We start from the raw sequence: 15089 nt of genomic DNA, 5'->3' as shown, positions 1-15089 counted from the left end.
CGTCGTGCCCCGCGCTGCCCGCGCCGGCGGCGGCCGCGGTGAGGGGCGGGGGCGGTGTCGGTGGTCCCGGAACCGGGAGGGTTTGGGAGGGGTCAGCACCGGTTCTGAGGGATGGTCTGGGGGTTCTGGGTGGGCACCGGCACGGTGGGGTTTTGGGGGAAGGGTCTCGGGTGGTCCCTGAGCCTTTCGGCGGCTTTGGGGGTTCCGGGAAGGGGCGGGTTCGATTCAGCCCCGGGGCTTCCCCCGGTTCCCCTCACAGCCGCCCAGGCCTTGCCGCCTTCTCTGTCCCTGTAGCCCCCTCCGACCCCTCCCCCCGCCCTGCTCCTGTGCTCCCCCAGGGCCCCCAACCCCTCATTTGCCCCCCAGTCCCTCCCATGGGTTTGGGCCCCGCCAGACGCTGCTGCTCTCCCCCCCACCCTCGCTCTGTTCCGGCTTTGGTGCTCTGGGACCCCCCCCCTTATCTCCCCATTTTCCCCCTGTGAATCCCCCCTATAACCCCCTCCCCGTTTCCCCCTGGGACCCCCACCGCTATTTCACCCCATTTCCCCAGCACAAAGCAGAAACCGCTGCCCCTGCTCCCCTCTGTGGGCAGCTCCTCCATCCCCTGGGCCCCCCATAACTCCTTCCCAACGCCCCCATTTCCCCCCCCCCCCCCAGGCCCCAGCATGGGGCTGAAGCCCTGGCAGAAGGCGCTGTTCCCTCTCCGCTCCGTGGCCGCCGTGGTGCGGCTCTTTGAGGCCGAGCTGCGGCAACCCGAGCCCGACCTGGTGCTGCTCTCGTTGGTGCTGGGTTTTGTGGAGCATTTCCTGGCTGTCAACCGTGTCCTCCCCACCAATGTCCCCGGGCTCACCTTCGAGTCACGGCCCGGGCCGGACCCCCAGACCCGGCTGTACTTCCCGGTGGCCGAGCTGTCCATCGTGGCCGCGCTCTACGCCCGGTTCACGGCGCAGATCCGGGGGGCCGTGGATCTGTCCCTGTACCCCCGGCCCGATGGCTGCTCCTCCCGGGAGCTGGTCCGGAAAGTGTCCGATGTCATCTGGAACAGCCTCAGCCGCTCCTACTTCAAGGACCGGGCTCACATCCAGTCCCTCTTCAGCTTCATCACGGGTGAGGAAGGTTCCTGAGGGGTTTCAGGAGGGGGTTGGTGGGGTTGGGGGTCCCACCTGGAGCAGCCTCAGCTGCTCCTGCTTCAGGTTCCCGGTGGGCATTGTGTCCTTCCTCAGCTTTGTTACTGCTGTGGGGGGGTCCTCTCACTCCTGTGTCCCTTCACTCTGGGGTGATTGGGGGGGCGGGGTGTTTGGGGGGCTCTGTGTGTCCCTGAGACCCCTCCCCCCCCCCGTGTCCCCCCAGGTACGAAGCTGGACAGCTCAGGTGTGGCCTTTGCCGTGGTGGGGGCCTGCCAGGTGCTGGGGCTGCCGGACGTGCACCTGGCCCTGAGTGAGGACCACGCCTGGGTGGCCTTTGGGGCCGGGGGGTCCCAGACTGCAGAGGTCACCTGGCATGGGAAGGGCAACGAGGACAGGAGGGGACAGCCCGTGCAGGCCGGGGTGGCCGAGAGGGTACGGGGGACGTGGGGGTGGGGAGTGTCAAAGGGACAGGGGGGACATGGGAGGGGTCATGGGGACACAGCGGGGGGATGAGAGGATGCAGGGAATGGGGGGACAGGGGTACGAGGGCAGGGGGGGCTCCACTAGGACAAGGATGGGGGTGGGGGACAGGAGGGGACACTGAGGAGCCCTTGGGACAGACAGAGGGGGCACAGGTGGAGATGTCCCTGTGTTACCTGTGCCCATGTCCCCCAGAGCTGGCTGTACCTGAAGGGCTCCTACCTGCGCTGCACACGGCACATGGAGGTGGCGTTCATGGTGTGTGCCATCAACCCGTCCATCGACGGCCACACCGACAGCCTGGAGCTGCTGCAGCTGCAGCAGGTGAGGGCCAGGTATGGGGCAGGGCTGGGCCAGGTGTGGGGCAGGTGAGGGGCATCCCCACATCTCTCCTTTCTCTCCCCCGCAGCGCCTGCTGTGGCTGCTCTATGACATGGGGCACCTGGACAGGTGAGAGGGACCCCTGACCCGCCATGGGGCTGCCCCCCAGGCTGTCCTGGGGCCCTCCCAACCCGCCGGGGGGCCACCCCTTACCTGCCCCACAGGTACCCCATGGCGTTGGGGAACCTGGCTGACCTGGAGGAGCTGGAGCCCACCCCTGGCAGACCTGACCCCCTCACCTTGTACCACCAGGTGACAATGGGGGTGTTTTGGGGACACAGGTGTGCGGCCAGGTGAGCCCAGGTGTGTCCTGACCCCTCCCTGCCACCCCCAGGGCATCCACTCTGCCCGCACCTACTACAACAACGAGCACATCTACCCCTACCTGTACCTGGCCGGGTTCCACTGCCGCAACAAGAACGTCAAGGAGGCCCTGGAGGCCTGGGCTGACACGGCCACCGTCATCCAGGAGTGAGTGTGGGGCTCTGGGGGGGAAATTTGGGGTCCTAAGAGGTACCTGGGAGATCCTTGGGTTACCTGTGGGGTCCTGCTCCTCCCCCTGAGGCTGGGCTGGGGGGAGCTCCCTCCCTCCTGTGGGGCTGGGGGGGGGGGGGCGTTCAGGTCTGGGGGGGAGGGGGCCCTTGGGGATCACCAGCCCCCGCTTTTTGGGGGGGGTCCATATCCCCCCTGTGACTGGGGGTGGCCTGTGCCCCCCACTCAGGGTTGGGTTCCTGGGGTCCCCCGTCTTTTGTGGACTCTGTGCCCTCTTTAGGGGTCTCCATGAGTGTGGGGCTGCCCCCCCGAGCCCCGTGTGCCCCCCAAATCCCACGGGGCAGCCCCTCAAGCCCCCCACCCCCCTCCCCAGTTACAATTACTGCCGTGAGGATGAGGAGATTTACAAGGAATTCTTTGATGTGGCCAACGATGTCATCCCCAACCTGCTCAAGGAGGCGGCGGCCGAGCCCCCCCCGGGGGCTGAGGTGGGACCTGGAGTTGGGGACCCCCAGATTTGGGGGACCCCTGGGTGGGGGAGCCCTTCCTGTGTTTGTTTGGAAAAGGGGGGGTTGTTTGGGTAGGGGGATATAAAGGTTGTGCCCTGCCTGTGAAGTGGGGGGGGATATTTTGGGGTTCTCTCACATCTGGAGGAGTCTGAATTATGGGGTCGCCATTGGCACCCCAATGTGATGGGGTGAGGGTGTTCCTACCCCCCTTTTCTGGGGTTCTCCCACACCTTTGGGGTCCCCCTCTGACACGGGGGGGGGGTCTCAGGGGGCCCCCGGGGGTCTCCCAGCCCTGCAGGATCCCGAGTGCTTCGCTCACCTGCTGCGCTTCTACGACGGGATCTGCAGGTGGGAGGAGGGGAGCCCCACCCCCGTCCTGCACGTGGGCTGGGCCACCTTCCTCGTCCAGTCCCTCGGCCGCTTCGATGGTCAGGTGAGGATTTTTGGGGGTCACCTGGGGGTTTGGGGTGGGCGCTGGGGGTCAGGGGAGTCCCTCCTGTGTCCTGCGTGGGGGCTGGGCCACCTTCCTTGTCCAGTTCCTTGGTCACTTTGATGGCCAGGTGAGGGGTCCTGAGTGGGTTCTGGGGTCCCCATGTGCTCCTTGAGGCATCCCCTGGGATTTGGGGGGTTCTGGGTGGGGGTTGGGTCCCCAATGTCCTCTTTGGGACATCCCCAGGGATTTGGAAGGGGTCCTGAGTTGGGTTTCGGGATCCCCACGTCCTCCTTGGAGGGTCCTGAGCAGGTGCTGGGTTCCCCCATCTCGCTTTTGGGACAGCCCTGGGATTTGGGGGGGTCCCGAGTGTGCTCTGGGCTCCCCCACGTCTTCCTTGAGGACCCCCAAAAACCTCTGGGGGTGCTCCAACTCCTCTCACGACCCTCTGAGCCCCCCAGTGACCCTTCCCCAGTGACCCTCTGTGTCCCCTCAGGTGCGCCAGCAGGTGACCCTGCTCTCTGAGGACCCTGTGCCCCCCGAGGCAGATCTGGGGGGCCCCGAGGACCCCCGCGATTGTCGCCGCCGGGGTCCCCGCCGCGAATCTAAACCCGAGGAGCCTCCCACCCCTAAAAAACCAACAGAGCGCCGCCCCCCTCCCCGTGCCCCCCGCCCCGAGGAGACCCCACCAGCACCACCAGCACCACCAGCACCACCTCCCCCTCCTCCTGCAGCACCCCCGACCCCCGGGACCCCCGGGCCGGCCCCGGCCGTGCCCCCCCCTCCCCCGGGGCCGGTGCTGCGGTTCCGCTCGCAGAAGATGCGAGGGATGAAGGAGCTGCTGCGAGCGGCCAAGGTCAACTCGAGCGCCATCAAACTGCAGCTCACGGCTCAGTCCCAGGTGCAGCCGCGCCGCCCCCGAGCCCCTCCAGGTGCCTACCCCCTGCCCTTCCTCAAGAGACCCCGAAAAGGTTCATAGGGATCCCCCCCCCCAAAAAAATTCCCCAAATCCCGGAGCTACGCCAGGTGACCCTGCTCCAATTCATTCTCAGCAGACCACAGGAGGGTCCCAAACCAGTTAGGAATCCCAAAAATCCCAGGGAGAGACAGTTCCCACCCTGACCTTCCTCAGGAGACCCCAAAAATGTTCATAGGGATGAAAACCCCAACATCCTGGAGCTGCCCCAGGTGCAGCTGCACCCTCCCTTTTCTGAACAGACTCCATAAAAAAAGTCTTCTGAGGCTTCCCCAAACCAGGGGACCCCAAAGAATCCCAGGGAGACCCAGTGGCCACCCTGCCCTTCCTCAGGAGCTCCTAAAAAATTTCATAGGGATCCTCAAAAATGCCAGAATCCCAGCCTGGACCTGCCCTGGGTGCAGCCGCATCCTTCCTTCTCCCAAAAGGTTCCAAAGTTCTCTCCTCAGAAGGGGGAGTGCAGGAATTTGGGGTGGAATAAGGGCAGGAGGAGAGGCTGGGGGGGGTACAATGGGGTGGGAGATTGGGGAGGGGGGCTTGGATTTGGGGGTGCGGGAGCTCAGGGGCTTTAGAGGGGGGATTTGGGGAACGGGGGGACGCTCAGGCAGAGGATTTGCGGGGGGGGGGAGGGCACAGTTCACTTTTGGGGTGCCCAACACGAGGCCTGTGCGACCCCCAGAACGGACATTCGGGGCATCCGGGCAGGGGGGAAGCTGAAGGAAGTCGGGGGTGTTCCAAGACCCCGGACGAAGTGGAGGGCGATTCAATAATTAATAATAAAGTGAGGATGGTTTTATGGAGCGTCTCGTTCTGTTGTTTTGGGGGGGGGGGGGGGGGAGCGGACGCGGCTGAGGGGGCGGTTCCCGTGATCCTCCGCGCGTGGGCGAACTCCCGCAATGCTCGGCGAGAGGTTTTGGCGGGTCACTCTTCCACCCACCCTCCACCCCCGAGTCCACCAATCAGCGCACGCCTTCTTTGAGCGACAGGGGAAGCAACCAATCAACTGCGCCCGACCAAAGTCTGCTGCGAACGTCACTCGCGCCCGGCACGGGGTCTCCCGCGGTTGCTGGCCGGGGGCACGGAGCGTCCAATGGTGGCGGAGCCCCCGCGGCGAGTCCCGCCCTCCGCCGTGCGACCCAATTACCGCTCGCAGTTCTTGCCCCCCCCCCCTTCCCCCGCTCTCCGCCTGAGTGACTGCCCCGCCGGCCAATCCCCGCCGCCAGCGCCCCAGCGCCCTCCCCCGCCCTCTCTTCCGCCCGCTGACCAATCCCCGCGCCTGCCGCGCTGATTGACAGCTCCGTTAACTAATAGCAGCGCACCTTCCCTTTGAGCGACGCGCGGCGCGGCGAATCACCGCGGCGCGCGCGGCGCGGCGGCGTGGAAGGTTCGCGAAGGCCGCACGGGGGCCGTTCTATGGCGACCGGGGCGAGCGCGGCCCAGCCCGGCCCCGCTCCCGGTCCCGCCGCCCCCCGCGCCCCCATGGCCGCCGCCGCTTTCCCTTTCGCGGCGCTGCCGCCTCCGCCGCCTCCTCCTCCGCCTCCTCCGCCACCTCCGCAGCCGCAACCGCCGGCGCAGCCGCCACCGCCGCCACCTCCGCCTGCGCAGGCCCCGGGCGGCCCCGCGGCTCCGCAACCTCCGGGCGGCCCCGCGGCCCCTCAGCCGCCTCCCGCCGCTCCCTACGGGCAGTTCCGCTTCCCTTCGCCGCCGCCCGGCCATGATCCTCCCGCTGCTCCCGCGGGGGCTCCGCCGGCCGCCCCCGCCGCCCCCCCCCAGCCCGCGGGGGCTCCGCAGCAGCCGCGGCCCGAGGAGGGCGCGGGGGGCGCGGGCGCCGGGTCCGGAGATGCGGGAGGACGGGCGGGAGCCGCGCACAAGCCCCGGAGGGCAGGTACGGCTCGGGGTGAGGGGGATATCGGGGGGTACACGGCGTGAGGGGCGAGGGTCGGGGGTGTGGGGGCGATTTTGGGACCACCGGGAGGAAGCGCAGCTCGGGGAGAGTTTGGGGGGAGTCTCTAGGCCATAACACCCCCCTCGCTTCGGGAGTCCCAGGACTTTAACCCTCATGATTTGGGGGTGTCCGGGTTGTAAACCCCCCGACTTGGGGGGTCCCCGGGTTGTACCCCCCCCCCCCTTGATTTGGGGGTCCCTGGGCTTCGATTCCCCCGGTGCGGGGCATGGGGGGGGGGGGGGGGCGCCGCCCCCTTCCCCCCCGGGCCCGGACACGTGTCGGGACACGCGAGGCCGAGGTGGAGCCCGGGGAGGCGGGGGGAACCTTTGGAACGGGGGGGGACCCCCAAACCTTAGGACAGAGCCCCCCAAAAAAACCACCCCCAAGATCCCCTGTCAGGGACAGCGACCCCTCCCCCCCCCCACCCCGATATCCCCCACTTGCGACCCCCAGAACGACATCGCGACCCCCCCCAAATCCCCTCCCCGCATCCCCCTGCCCTGGGTGTCCCTCAGGGACGATCTGCGCTGCCGGATTTGCCCAAATCTCGGCCTTTTCTCCCCAGATTTCCCTCGGAAGCGGAAGCGCAGCCGCTGGAACCAGGACTCGCTGGAACAGAAGACGGTGATCCCGGGGATGCCCACGGTGATCCCGCCCGGGCTGACGCGCGAGCAGGAGCGCGCCTACATCGGTAAAGCCTTGGGGACAAAACCGACAGATTTGGGGTTCAGCGGCCCCGGGTCTGGGATCAGAACACGGGCTTTGGGGGCAGATTTATTCCGAGGTTGAGGTGCGAGCAGGAACAGCGGTAAACGGGATTTTAGGGTCAGAACCTGCAGGGGATTTTTTATTTGGATTAAAACCCCCCTGGGTTTGGGGTCAGAACTTGCAGGTTTTGGGTTAAAACCCTCCCGGATTTGGGGTCAGAACACGGGCTATGGGGTCAGATTTATTCGTCCACTGCCCTGAGTTTGAGGTGTGAGCAGGACCAGTGGTAACGGTTTGGGGGAAAATGGGATTTTAGGGTCAGAACCTGCAGATTTTGTGTTAAAATCCCCCCACGTTTGGGGTCAGGACCTGCAGATTTTGTGTTAGAATCCCCCCACGTTTGGGGTCAGAATCTGCAGATGTTGTGTTAAAATCCTTCTGGATTTGGGGTCAGAACCTGCAGGTTTTGGGTTAAAGCTCCCCCCCTGGATCTGGGGTCAGAACCTGCAGGTTTTGGGTTAAAGCCCCCCCTGGATTTGGGGTCAGAATCCCCTCCCCGGGATTTGGGGTCATTAACCCCTCCAGATTCTGGGGTTAAACCTCCAGGATTTGGGATTAGAACCCCTGTGCTCATATCAGTAACACCCCCAAATTTTTGATTAAATCTGGAGAATTTGGGGATGGAAACCCCCCCACTCCTCTGGGATTTGGGGTCAGAACCCCCCCTTGGGATTTAGGGGAAGTTAATGAAGGCAAAAATTGCTGTTCTGGGCAATAATTTGTAGGTTTAGGTGGAAATGTATAATGTTAATGCAACAATCTCTTGCTTAACCACCTTCATTTTTTGGTAACGATGTATTTTTAGGTGTTTTTGTGTGTTTTAAGGTAACAATGTTCTTCTGATAACCTTTATTTTTAGTAATGATCAGGTGCTTTAGGTAATAATGACTGTGTTTAATTACATCTCCTGTTCTAGGTAATAACAGTTGCTTTTTTTAGTGATAGTCATGTGTTTTGGGTAATAACGTGGTTATTTTAGGCAATGTGCGTTTTTTTTTTTAGGAATAATCTCTTGTTTTAGGTAAAATTGTGGTTGTTTTAGATAAAACTGTGGTTGTGTTAGGTAATAACGTTTACCTTCTGTAGTAATAATCTCACGTTTTAGGTAACAGTGTGATATTTTAGGAAATAATGTCTTTTTTTTGACTGATAATCTTCTATTTTAGGTAATAATGTCTGGTTTTATGATAACAATCTCTAGATTTTCCATAAGAATACCAGGAGGTTTGGTAATAATGTGCTTTTTTTGGGTAATCTTGTGATTTTTTTTTTTTTATAACAATGTGATTTTTTTTTTCTATTGTGATAACCTGCTTTTTTTGGTAATAACATGTTTTTTTGGGGTAACGATGTGGTTTTTTTGGGGGTAATAACCTGCTGTTATTGCTAAGAAGGTGTATTTTTCTGCTAATAATGTCAATTTTAGGTAAGAACACCTGCCTTTTCTCACCGTAACCATTTGGTTTTAGGGCAGTAATGCCTGTTTTTGGTGCCATGGAGCTGGTGTAGGTAGAAAAAAAAATAAAAAAAAAAGGGATTTTAACCTGGTCAAACCAGGTTGGGACAGAAAGATTTGTTGGGGGAGGAAATAATATTTTAAATTTTTTTTTTTATTATTATTATTATTATTATTTTTTTTTTTTTTCGGGAGGGGGGTAAAATGTGGGTGTTTTGTAACTGTGTCTCTCTCACCTCTCCGGGACCGGGTTCCTTCCAGTGCAACTGCAGATCGAAGACCTGACCCGCAAACTGCGCACGGGAGACCTGGGCATCCCCCCTAACCCCGAGGACAGGTCGGGACCTCCCCCCCCTGCCCCCCCGGGCACCCCCCCGGGCCCCCCCAAAACCTGGGCACCCTCTCCCCTTCCCCCGTGAGCCTCAAGCAGCGCACGGGAGATCCCTGGGTGTGACCCCTCCCCACCACCCCACCCCCACCCCGTTAAAAAAAAAAAAAAAAACAAAAAACCAAAACAATCCCAGGATAGGTTGGTGACATCCCCCTCCCCGCATTTTCTCCCATCCCTGGATTTGGGGGTGATGGTTTGGAGCTCCCGTACCCCAATGTTATTTTGGGGTGGTTGAGTATGGGGGTGCTGCTCTCTGCACCCTTCTGGGCCTCGTTAGCTGCGGGTTAATGAGTGTGGTGGTGGCTTAATGAGCTCTGGGGGCCTAACGAGGCCCTGGCCCCGCTGCACCCCCTTTTCCACTCTCCTTTTCCCCCCCTTTTCACCCCAATTTGGCTCTGGGGGCGGGAGGGGCAGAGCTGCCATTCCACCTGCAAAGGGTCAAATTCCCCTCACGCCCCCCCTTCTGCTCCCTCTCTTCACCTTTTCCACCTCTTTTGACCCCATTTTTCTGGGGGACCTTCACCCCTCAGGGACCCCCTGCTCTAAGGAGGGGGTCCCCAATCTTGGGGAGAGGGGGTCCCTGTGTCCTCAGGGATTCCTCACCTTTCGGGGGTCCCTCATCCCGGGGGGGCCCTCCCGGAGTCCCAGGACTGGGGGAGGGGAACACCCTCCAACCCCCCAGGTTTTGGGGGAGGGGCTCACACCCTCCCCCCCCCCCCCCCCCCCCCCTCACACAGCCCCAGGTTTTGGGGGTCTCCCAGGTTTGGTGGGGGGCACAGGCCCCCCCCCGTGTTAACCCAGCCTTGCTCCTGCAGCGCCCCGGGCCGAGGCCGCTCCCCCTCTGCGGCGTCGTTAGCGCTGGTTTGGGGGGGGGGGAATTAATTAATGAATGAATTAACGATTAATCACGAGCGGGGACAGTGACGTCGCAGTTCCACCGAGGACCCGGCTGCTGCCAACCCCGAAAAGTCGCTTTTTCCCCCCAAACCGGGGGCAGGTTCGACTGTCGCCCGCGCCGGCTGTTTTTGGAGGATCCGCCTTAATCTCTTCCCTTCTTGCAGCCGCTGCCAAAATTCGCTATTTTGGGGGGGGAGGGGAGCCAAGGGCCGATTTAACTTAACCAAACCCGAGCGATTCTGACTTTTTTTTTTTTTTTTTTTCCTTCCTCACTGATAATTCTGATTTTTAATCATAATCTGATTTTCTCACCCCGACACGGCTCAGCTCAAGCGACCTTGACTCTTCCCTCCGGGGCTGCCAAAGCCACGCGGCCCCCCCAGACAGGGACCTTTTCCTCCTAGAAACTGGGAAATTGGGCAAAAAGCAAACAAACAAAAAAAAAAAAAAAAAACCAAACAAGAAAAAAACCAGGGAGAACTGGGTACAAACAGGGAGAAAAGGAGCAGGAACGGGGGCAAAGCCAGGGAGAAACAACAAAACCGGGGGACAAAGGGGCCAAACCCTGACCCAGCAGAGGCCAAACGGCAGAGAAATGGGTGGGGAAGGGTCGCTGGTTTGGGGAGGGGGAGGGCTGTGCTCTGCTGGCCTTAACTGGGCATTAATTAATGCTACCCCCCCCCCCCCCAATTATCCCCTCCTGGGGGTGAGTGGGGGCAGTGGCAGAGGGTGGTGATGGGGGCAGGGTTGTGGTGATTTTGGGGTCTGGGGGGTGCAAAGCCCCAACCCCAGAGGGGTCATGAACCCTCCCCACCCTTCCACATCCCCCTCCCCATCACCAGCAGTGAGGGGAGGGAAACCCCCCCCCCCCACACACACACCCGGGGGTTGGGAGGTTTGGGGAGGGAGTTCTGGGGGCTAAGCCCCCCCCCCCCCCCCCCCGAGGGGTCTGGGGGCTTCCCAGTGACCCCCCCCACCCCCCGGAGCAGGTCCCCCTCCCCGGAGCCCATCTACAACAGCGAGGGGAAGCGCCTGAACACGCGGGAGTTCCGCACGCGCAAAAAGCTGGAGGAGGAGAGGCACAACCTCATCACCGAGATGGTGGCCCTGAACCCCGACTTCAAGCCCCCAGCTGACTACAAGTGAGGAGGGACCCCTCCCCACAGCCTGATTTGGGGCTGGTTCTGCCCGGTTTTGGGTTTGACCCCTACCCCCCCCCCCCTTCCCCCCCGTTTTTGTCCTTGCCCAGGCCACCGGCGACGCGGGTCAGTGACAAGGTGATGATCCCGCAGGATGAGTACCCCGAGATCAACTTCGTGGGGCTCCTCATCGGGCCCAGGTGAGCACCCCGAGATCCTGGAGGGGTGGGAGGGCTGGGGGGGTTCCCCCCAGGAGCGTGGGGCGTTGCTGAAAACACCCGAGGTGCTGCTGGGTCCCCGTGCCAGCACCTGCAGAGTCCCAGTATGGGTGTCCCACTTGCTTCCCACTGCCTGGGTTGCCCCCCCTAATTAATACAGAGGTGTTTAATGTGCATAATGAGCCTGACCGCACCAGTATGGGTGTGGGACCCCTCCCCAAAATCCCCAAGCAGAACACGGAGAGGTAACGCCACGCTGGGATCACAACCCAGGGCAAAGCTGAAGGAGGACGAGGGGCCTCTGTGTGAGCTCTGAGTGTCCCTCACCAATCCCTTTGTCACCTCCTGCTCCCAGGGGGAACACCCTGAAGAACATCGAGAAGGAATGCAACGCCAAGATCATGATCAGAGGCAAGGGCTCGGTGAAGGAGGGCAAGGTGGGCCGCAAGGACGGGCAAATGCTGCCGGGCGAGGACGAGCCCCTGCACGCCCTCGTCACTGCCAACACCATGGAGAACGTCAAGAAAGCCGTGGAGCAGGTTTGGGGATGTCCCCAGAGGGTTTGAGGGTGGAGGTCTGGAGGTGAAACCCCCGCCAGTGTGTCACAGTCCCTGTGCCTCTCCCCCCCAGATCAGGAACATCCTGAAGCAGGGCATCGAGACCCCCGAGGACCAGAACGATCTGCGCAAGATGCAGCTGAGGGAGCTGGCACGGCTCAACGGGACCCTGCGGGAGGATGACAACAGGTCACAGGGGTCCCAACCCCCCGTAATTCATTTCAAAATAACCCCCCTCGAGTCCCTGGATAACCCTGATCCCCCTGGCCAGGATCCTGAGGCCGTGGCAGAGCACGGAGACTCGCAGCATCACCAACACCACGGTGTGCACCAAGTGCGGCGGGGCCGGGCACATCGCTTCCGACTGCAAGTTTGCCAGGTGAAACCCCCAAAATAACCCCCCAGATCCTCGTGGGGTTCCCTAAATGTCCCCCTAAAAACCCTCCTGAGATCCTGCCAACCTCTGGAGATCCTCTGCCTGAGATCCCCCCCCCCCCCCCCCCAAATGCTTCTTAAGTCCCTGATGAGATCTCAACTCTTCCCAAAGCTTGAGATTCCCTAAATGAACCCTGAGATCTCCCCAAACCCCTCAAAAACCTCCCCAAACTTCCCTGGGATTCCACCAAGTCCTCAAAACTCCTTTGGGATCCTGCCAATCTCCATGAGATTTCCCCAAAACCCCACCAAATACCCTGAAATCTTTTCAATCCCTTCTGCAACCCGCACCCAAGCTTTTCCTAGGGCACGCACAGGGACCGCCCCTATTCCCTAGAATTGGGGTGGGTGGGGGGTGGATTTGAGGGTGCAACCCCCTCCAGCCTTACCCCATCCCACGGTGTCCAGGCCTGGGGACCCACAGTCTGCACAGGACAAGGCTCGGATGGACAAGGAGTACCTGTCCCTGATGGCTGAGCTGGGAGAGGCCCCGGTGTCCGTGAGCTCCAACGCTGCCCACAACAACAGCCCCTTGTCCAGCAGCCACCGTGCAGCCAGCCAGGCTGGGGGACAGCCCCCCCCGGTGAGTGACCCCCCCCCCCAAAAAAAAAAAAAAACAAAAAACCAGAATCCACACCACTACCCCTGAACCCCCAAACCAGCCCCATGGTCAGCAGCCCCTCAAGTGTGGGGAGCAGTGATCCCTGTGACCACCCCCCCCCCCAAACCCATAGATCCTCCTGACCCCCCCCCCCTTTTCCTACAGAGCTTCCTCCCACTGTATCAGCCCCACAGAAACCCTGAACTCTGTGACCCCCCCCCACCCCTGTGACCCCCAAACCCCCTGACCTCACACAACCCTTTAACCACCCCCCCCAAATCCCTGTGACCCCCAAATTCCTTTAACTCTCCCAAACCCCTGTGATGCCCCCAATTCCCCAAAAACCTCTGTGACCCCCAAATCGTTTTAACCCTCCCGACCCCTGTGACCCCCCCCAAAAAACCTTTGTGACCCTGAAACCTGTAACCCCACAAACCCCTTTAATCCCCCTAAACCCTCCCCCCGATCCCCCAAGCCCTGTGACCCCTTCCCCAAACCCCTTTAACCTCCCTGACCCCCCCTTTTATTTTTTTTTTTTGCCCCCCCAGAGCCGCCCCCCCTGGATGAGCTCAGCACCCTCAGAGAACCGCCCCTACCACGGGGGGCTACACGGGGGGCCGGGGGGGCCAGGGGGTCCCCACAGCTTCCCCCACCCCATGGCTGGCATGGGTGGGGGGCACGGGGGGCACCCCCTGCAGCACACCCCAAACGGGCCCCCCCCGTGGATGCAGCCCCATCACCCCCCCATGGGGGGGGGGCCGCACCCCCCGGGGCACCCCGGCCCCCACCACATGGGTACGGACGATCCTGGCTGGGGAGGGGGCTTTGGGGTGAAAAAAGGGGTTTTTGGGGTAAAACAAAAAAAGGGGAATTGGGTAATGCCACCCTAAGTGGGGAGCTGGGGAGATTCGGTGAGAAATTGGGGTGGGGGGGGGTGGGTTTTGGGGGTGAAAAAGGGGGGGGTTTGACCTTTGTTCGTTTTTAACATCTACCTGTGAAGGTTTTGGGGTGGGGGGGGGTTGGGGAAGAGGATTTTGGGGTGAGGAGAGGGAGTTTGGTGAGGGAGGGGGGAAACTCTTGGTGTGGTGGTGAGGATTTTGGGGTTAAAATTGAGAGTTTAAAAGTGATTTTCCCAGGCAATAGGGAAAAGAGATTTTTTTTTTTTGGAGGGGGGGCTGTGGTTTTGGGGTTGGGGGTGTTTTTTTTTTTGGGGGGGGGGTCCCCCCCATCCCTAAGGCCACGGTCTCTCATTCCCTCAAGATCAGTACCTGGGAAATGCGCCGGTGGGCTCTGGGGTCTATCGCCTGCACCAGGGAAAAGGTGAGACCACCTCCCCAAAATTCCCTCACACCCCCTCAAGTTCCCCCTCCCCGGGTATGATCCCCGTGTCCCTGATCCCCCAATTTCCCCCTCCCCAGGTATGATCCCCGTGTCCCTGACCCCCCCCATTTCCCCCTCCCCAGGTATGATCCCCGTGTCCCTGACCCCCCAATTTCCCCCTCCCCAGGTATGATCCCCGTGTCCCTGACCCCCCAATTTCCCCCTCCCCAGGTATGATCCCCGTGTCCCTGACCCCCCCCCCCAATTTCCCCCTCCCCAGGTATGATCCCCGTGTCCCTGACCCCCCAATTTCCCCCTCCCCAGGTATGATCCCCGTGTCCCTGACCCCCCCAATTTCCCCCTCCCCAGGTATGATCCCCGTGTCCCTGACCCCCCAATTTCCCCCTCCCCAGGTATGATCCCCGTGTCCCTGACCCCCCCAATTTCCCCCTCCCCAGGTATGATCCCCGTGTCCCTGACCCCCCCAATTTCCCCCTCCCCAGGTATGATCCCCGTGTCCCTGACCCCCCCCCCAATTTCCCCCTCCCCAGGTATGATCCCCGTGTCCCTGATCCCCCAATTTCCCCCTCCCCAGGTATGATCCCCGTGTCCCTGACCCCCCCAATTTCCCCCTCCCCAGGTATGATCCCCGTGTCCCTGACCCCCCAATTTCCCCCTCCCCAGGTATGATCCCCGTGTCCCTGACCCCCCCAATTTCCCCCTCCCCAGGTATGATCCCCGTGTCCCTGACCCCCCAATTTCCCCCTCCCCAGGTATGATCCCCGTGTCCCTGACCCCCCCCATTTCCCCTCCCCAGGTATGATCCCCGTGTCCCTGATCCCCCAATTTCCCCCTCCCCAGGTATGATCCCCGTGTCCCTGACCCCCCCAATTTCCCCCTCCCCAGGTATGATCCCCGTGTCCCTGATCCCCCAATTTCCCCCTCCCCAGGTATGATCCCCGTGTCC

General features: G+C 61.5%; 2 protein-coding genes across 4 annotated transcripts; both read left to right on the top strand.

The window, feature by feature from the left end:
* Positions 1-14: 14 nt before the first annotated feature.
* Positions 15-4882, top strand: MEN1 (menin 1). The gene is made up of 10 exons (XM_062511928.1): positions 15-38; positions 658-1107; positions 1351-1559; positions 1803-1931; positions 2017-2057; positions 2153-2240; positions 2323-2459; positions 2854-2968; positions 3258-3422; positions 3916-4882. Exons 2-10 carry the CDS (start codon positions 666-668, stop codon positions 4396-4398), a joined length of 1809 nt encoding a protein of 602 aa, XP_062367912.1. The 5' UTR covers positions 15-38; positions 658-665; the 3' UTR covers positions 4399-4882.
* Positions 4883-5777: 895 nt separating this feature from the next.
* SF1 (splicing factor 1) lies at positions 5778-14228 on the top strand. 3 transcript variants are annotated; one of them, XM_062511924.1, is made up of 11 exons: positions 5778-6280; positions 6906-7031; positions 8826-8901; positions 10842-10994; positions 11102-11191; positions 11565-11748; positions 11840-11955; positions 12038-12145; positions 12610-12784; positions 13351-13597; positions 14063-14228. In XM_062511924.1, exons 1-11 carry the CDS (start codon positions 5809-5811, stop codon positions 14224-14226), a joined length of 1911 nt encoding a protein of 636 aa, XP_062367908.1. In that variant the 5' UTR covers positions 5778-5808; the 3' UTR covers positions 14227-14228. The 3 variants fall into 3 exon arrangements, with proteins under 3 accessions (XP_062367908.1, XP_062367909.1, XP_062367910.1); XM_062511925.1 differs by having other exon boundaries at positions 14068-14141; XM_062511926.1 differs by having other exon boundaries at positions 5799-5839.
* The last annotated feature ends 861 nt before the right edge of the window (positions 14229-15089 follow it).

This window comes from Cinclus cinclus, chromosome 33 (assembly GCF_963662255.1).
Source record: "Cinclus cinclus chromosome 33, bCinCin1.1, whole genome shotgun sequence".
Taxonomy (NCBI): domain Eukaryota; kingdom Metazoa; phylum Chordata; class Aves; order Passeriformes; family Cinclidae; genus Cinclus; species Cinclus cinclus.
Note: the sequence above shows the minus strand (reverse complement) of the source record. Positions and strands in the feature narration are given on the sequence as shown.

Bases quoted from the DNA above. Each gene is read 5' to 3' on its own strand.
- MEN1 (XM_062511928.1), top strand. From the start codon at position 666: ATGGGGCTGAAGCCCTGGCAGAAGGCGCTGTTCCCTCTCCGCTCCGTG. The intron at 2,241-2,322 runs GTGACAATGGGG...TGCCACCCCCAG, and splicing joins CCCTCACCTTGTACCACCAG to GGCATCCACTCTGCCCGCAC. The intron at 2,969-3,257 runs GTGGGACCTGGA...GGGGGGTCTCAG, and splicing joins AGCCCCCCCCGGGGGCTGAG to GGGGCCCCCGGGGGTCTCCC.
- SF1 (XM_062511924.1), top strand. From the start codon at position 5,809: ATGGCGACCGGGGCGAGCGCGGCCCAGCCCGGCCCCGCTCCCGGTCCC. The intron at 7,032-8,825 runs GTAAAGCCTTGG...GGTTCCTTCCAG, and splicing joins GCAGGAGCGCGCCTACATCG to TGCAACTGCAGATCGAAGAC. The intron at 10,995-11,101 runs GTGAGGAGGGAC...GTCCTTGCCCAG, and splicing joins AAGCCCCCAGCTGACTACAA to GCCACCGGCGACGCGGGTCA.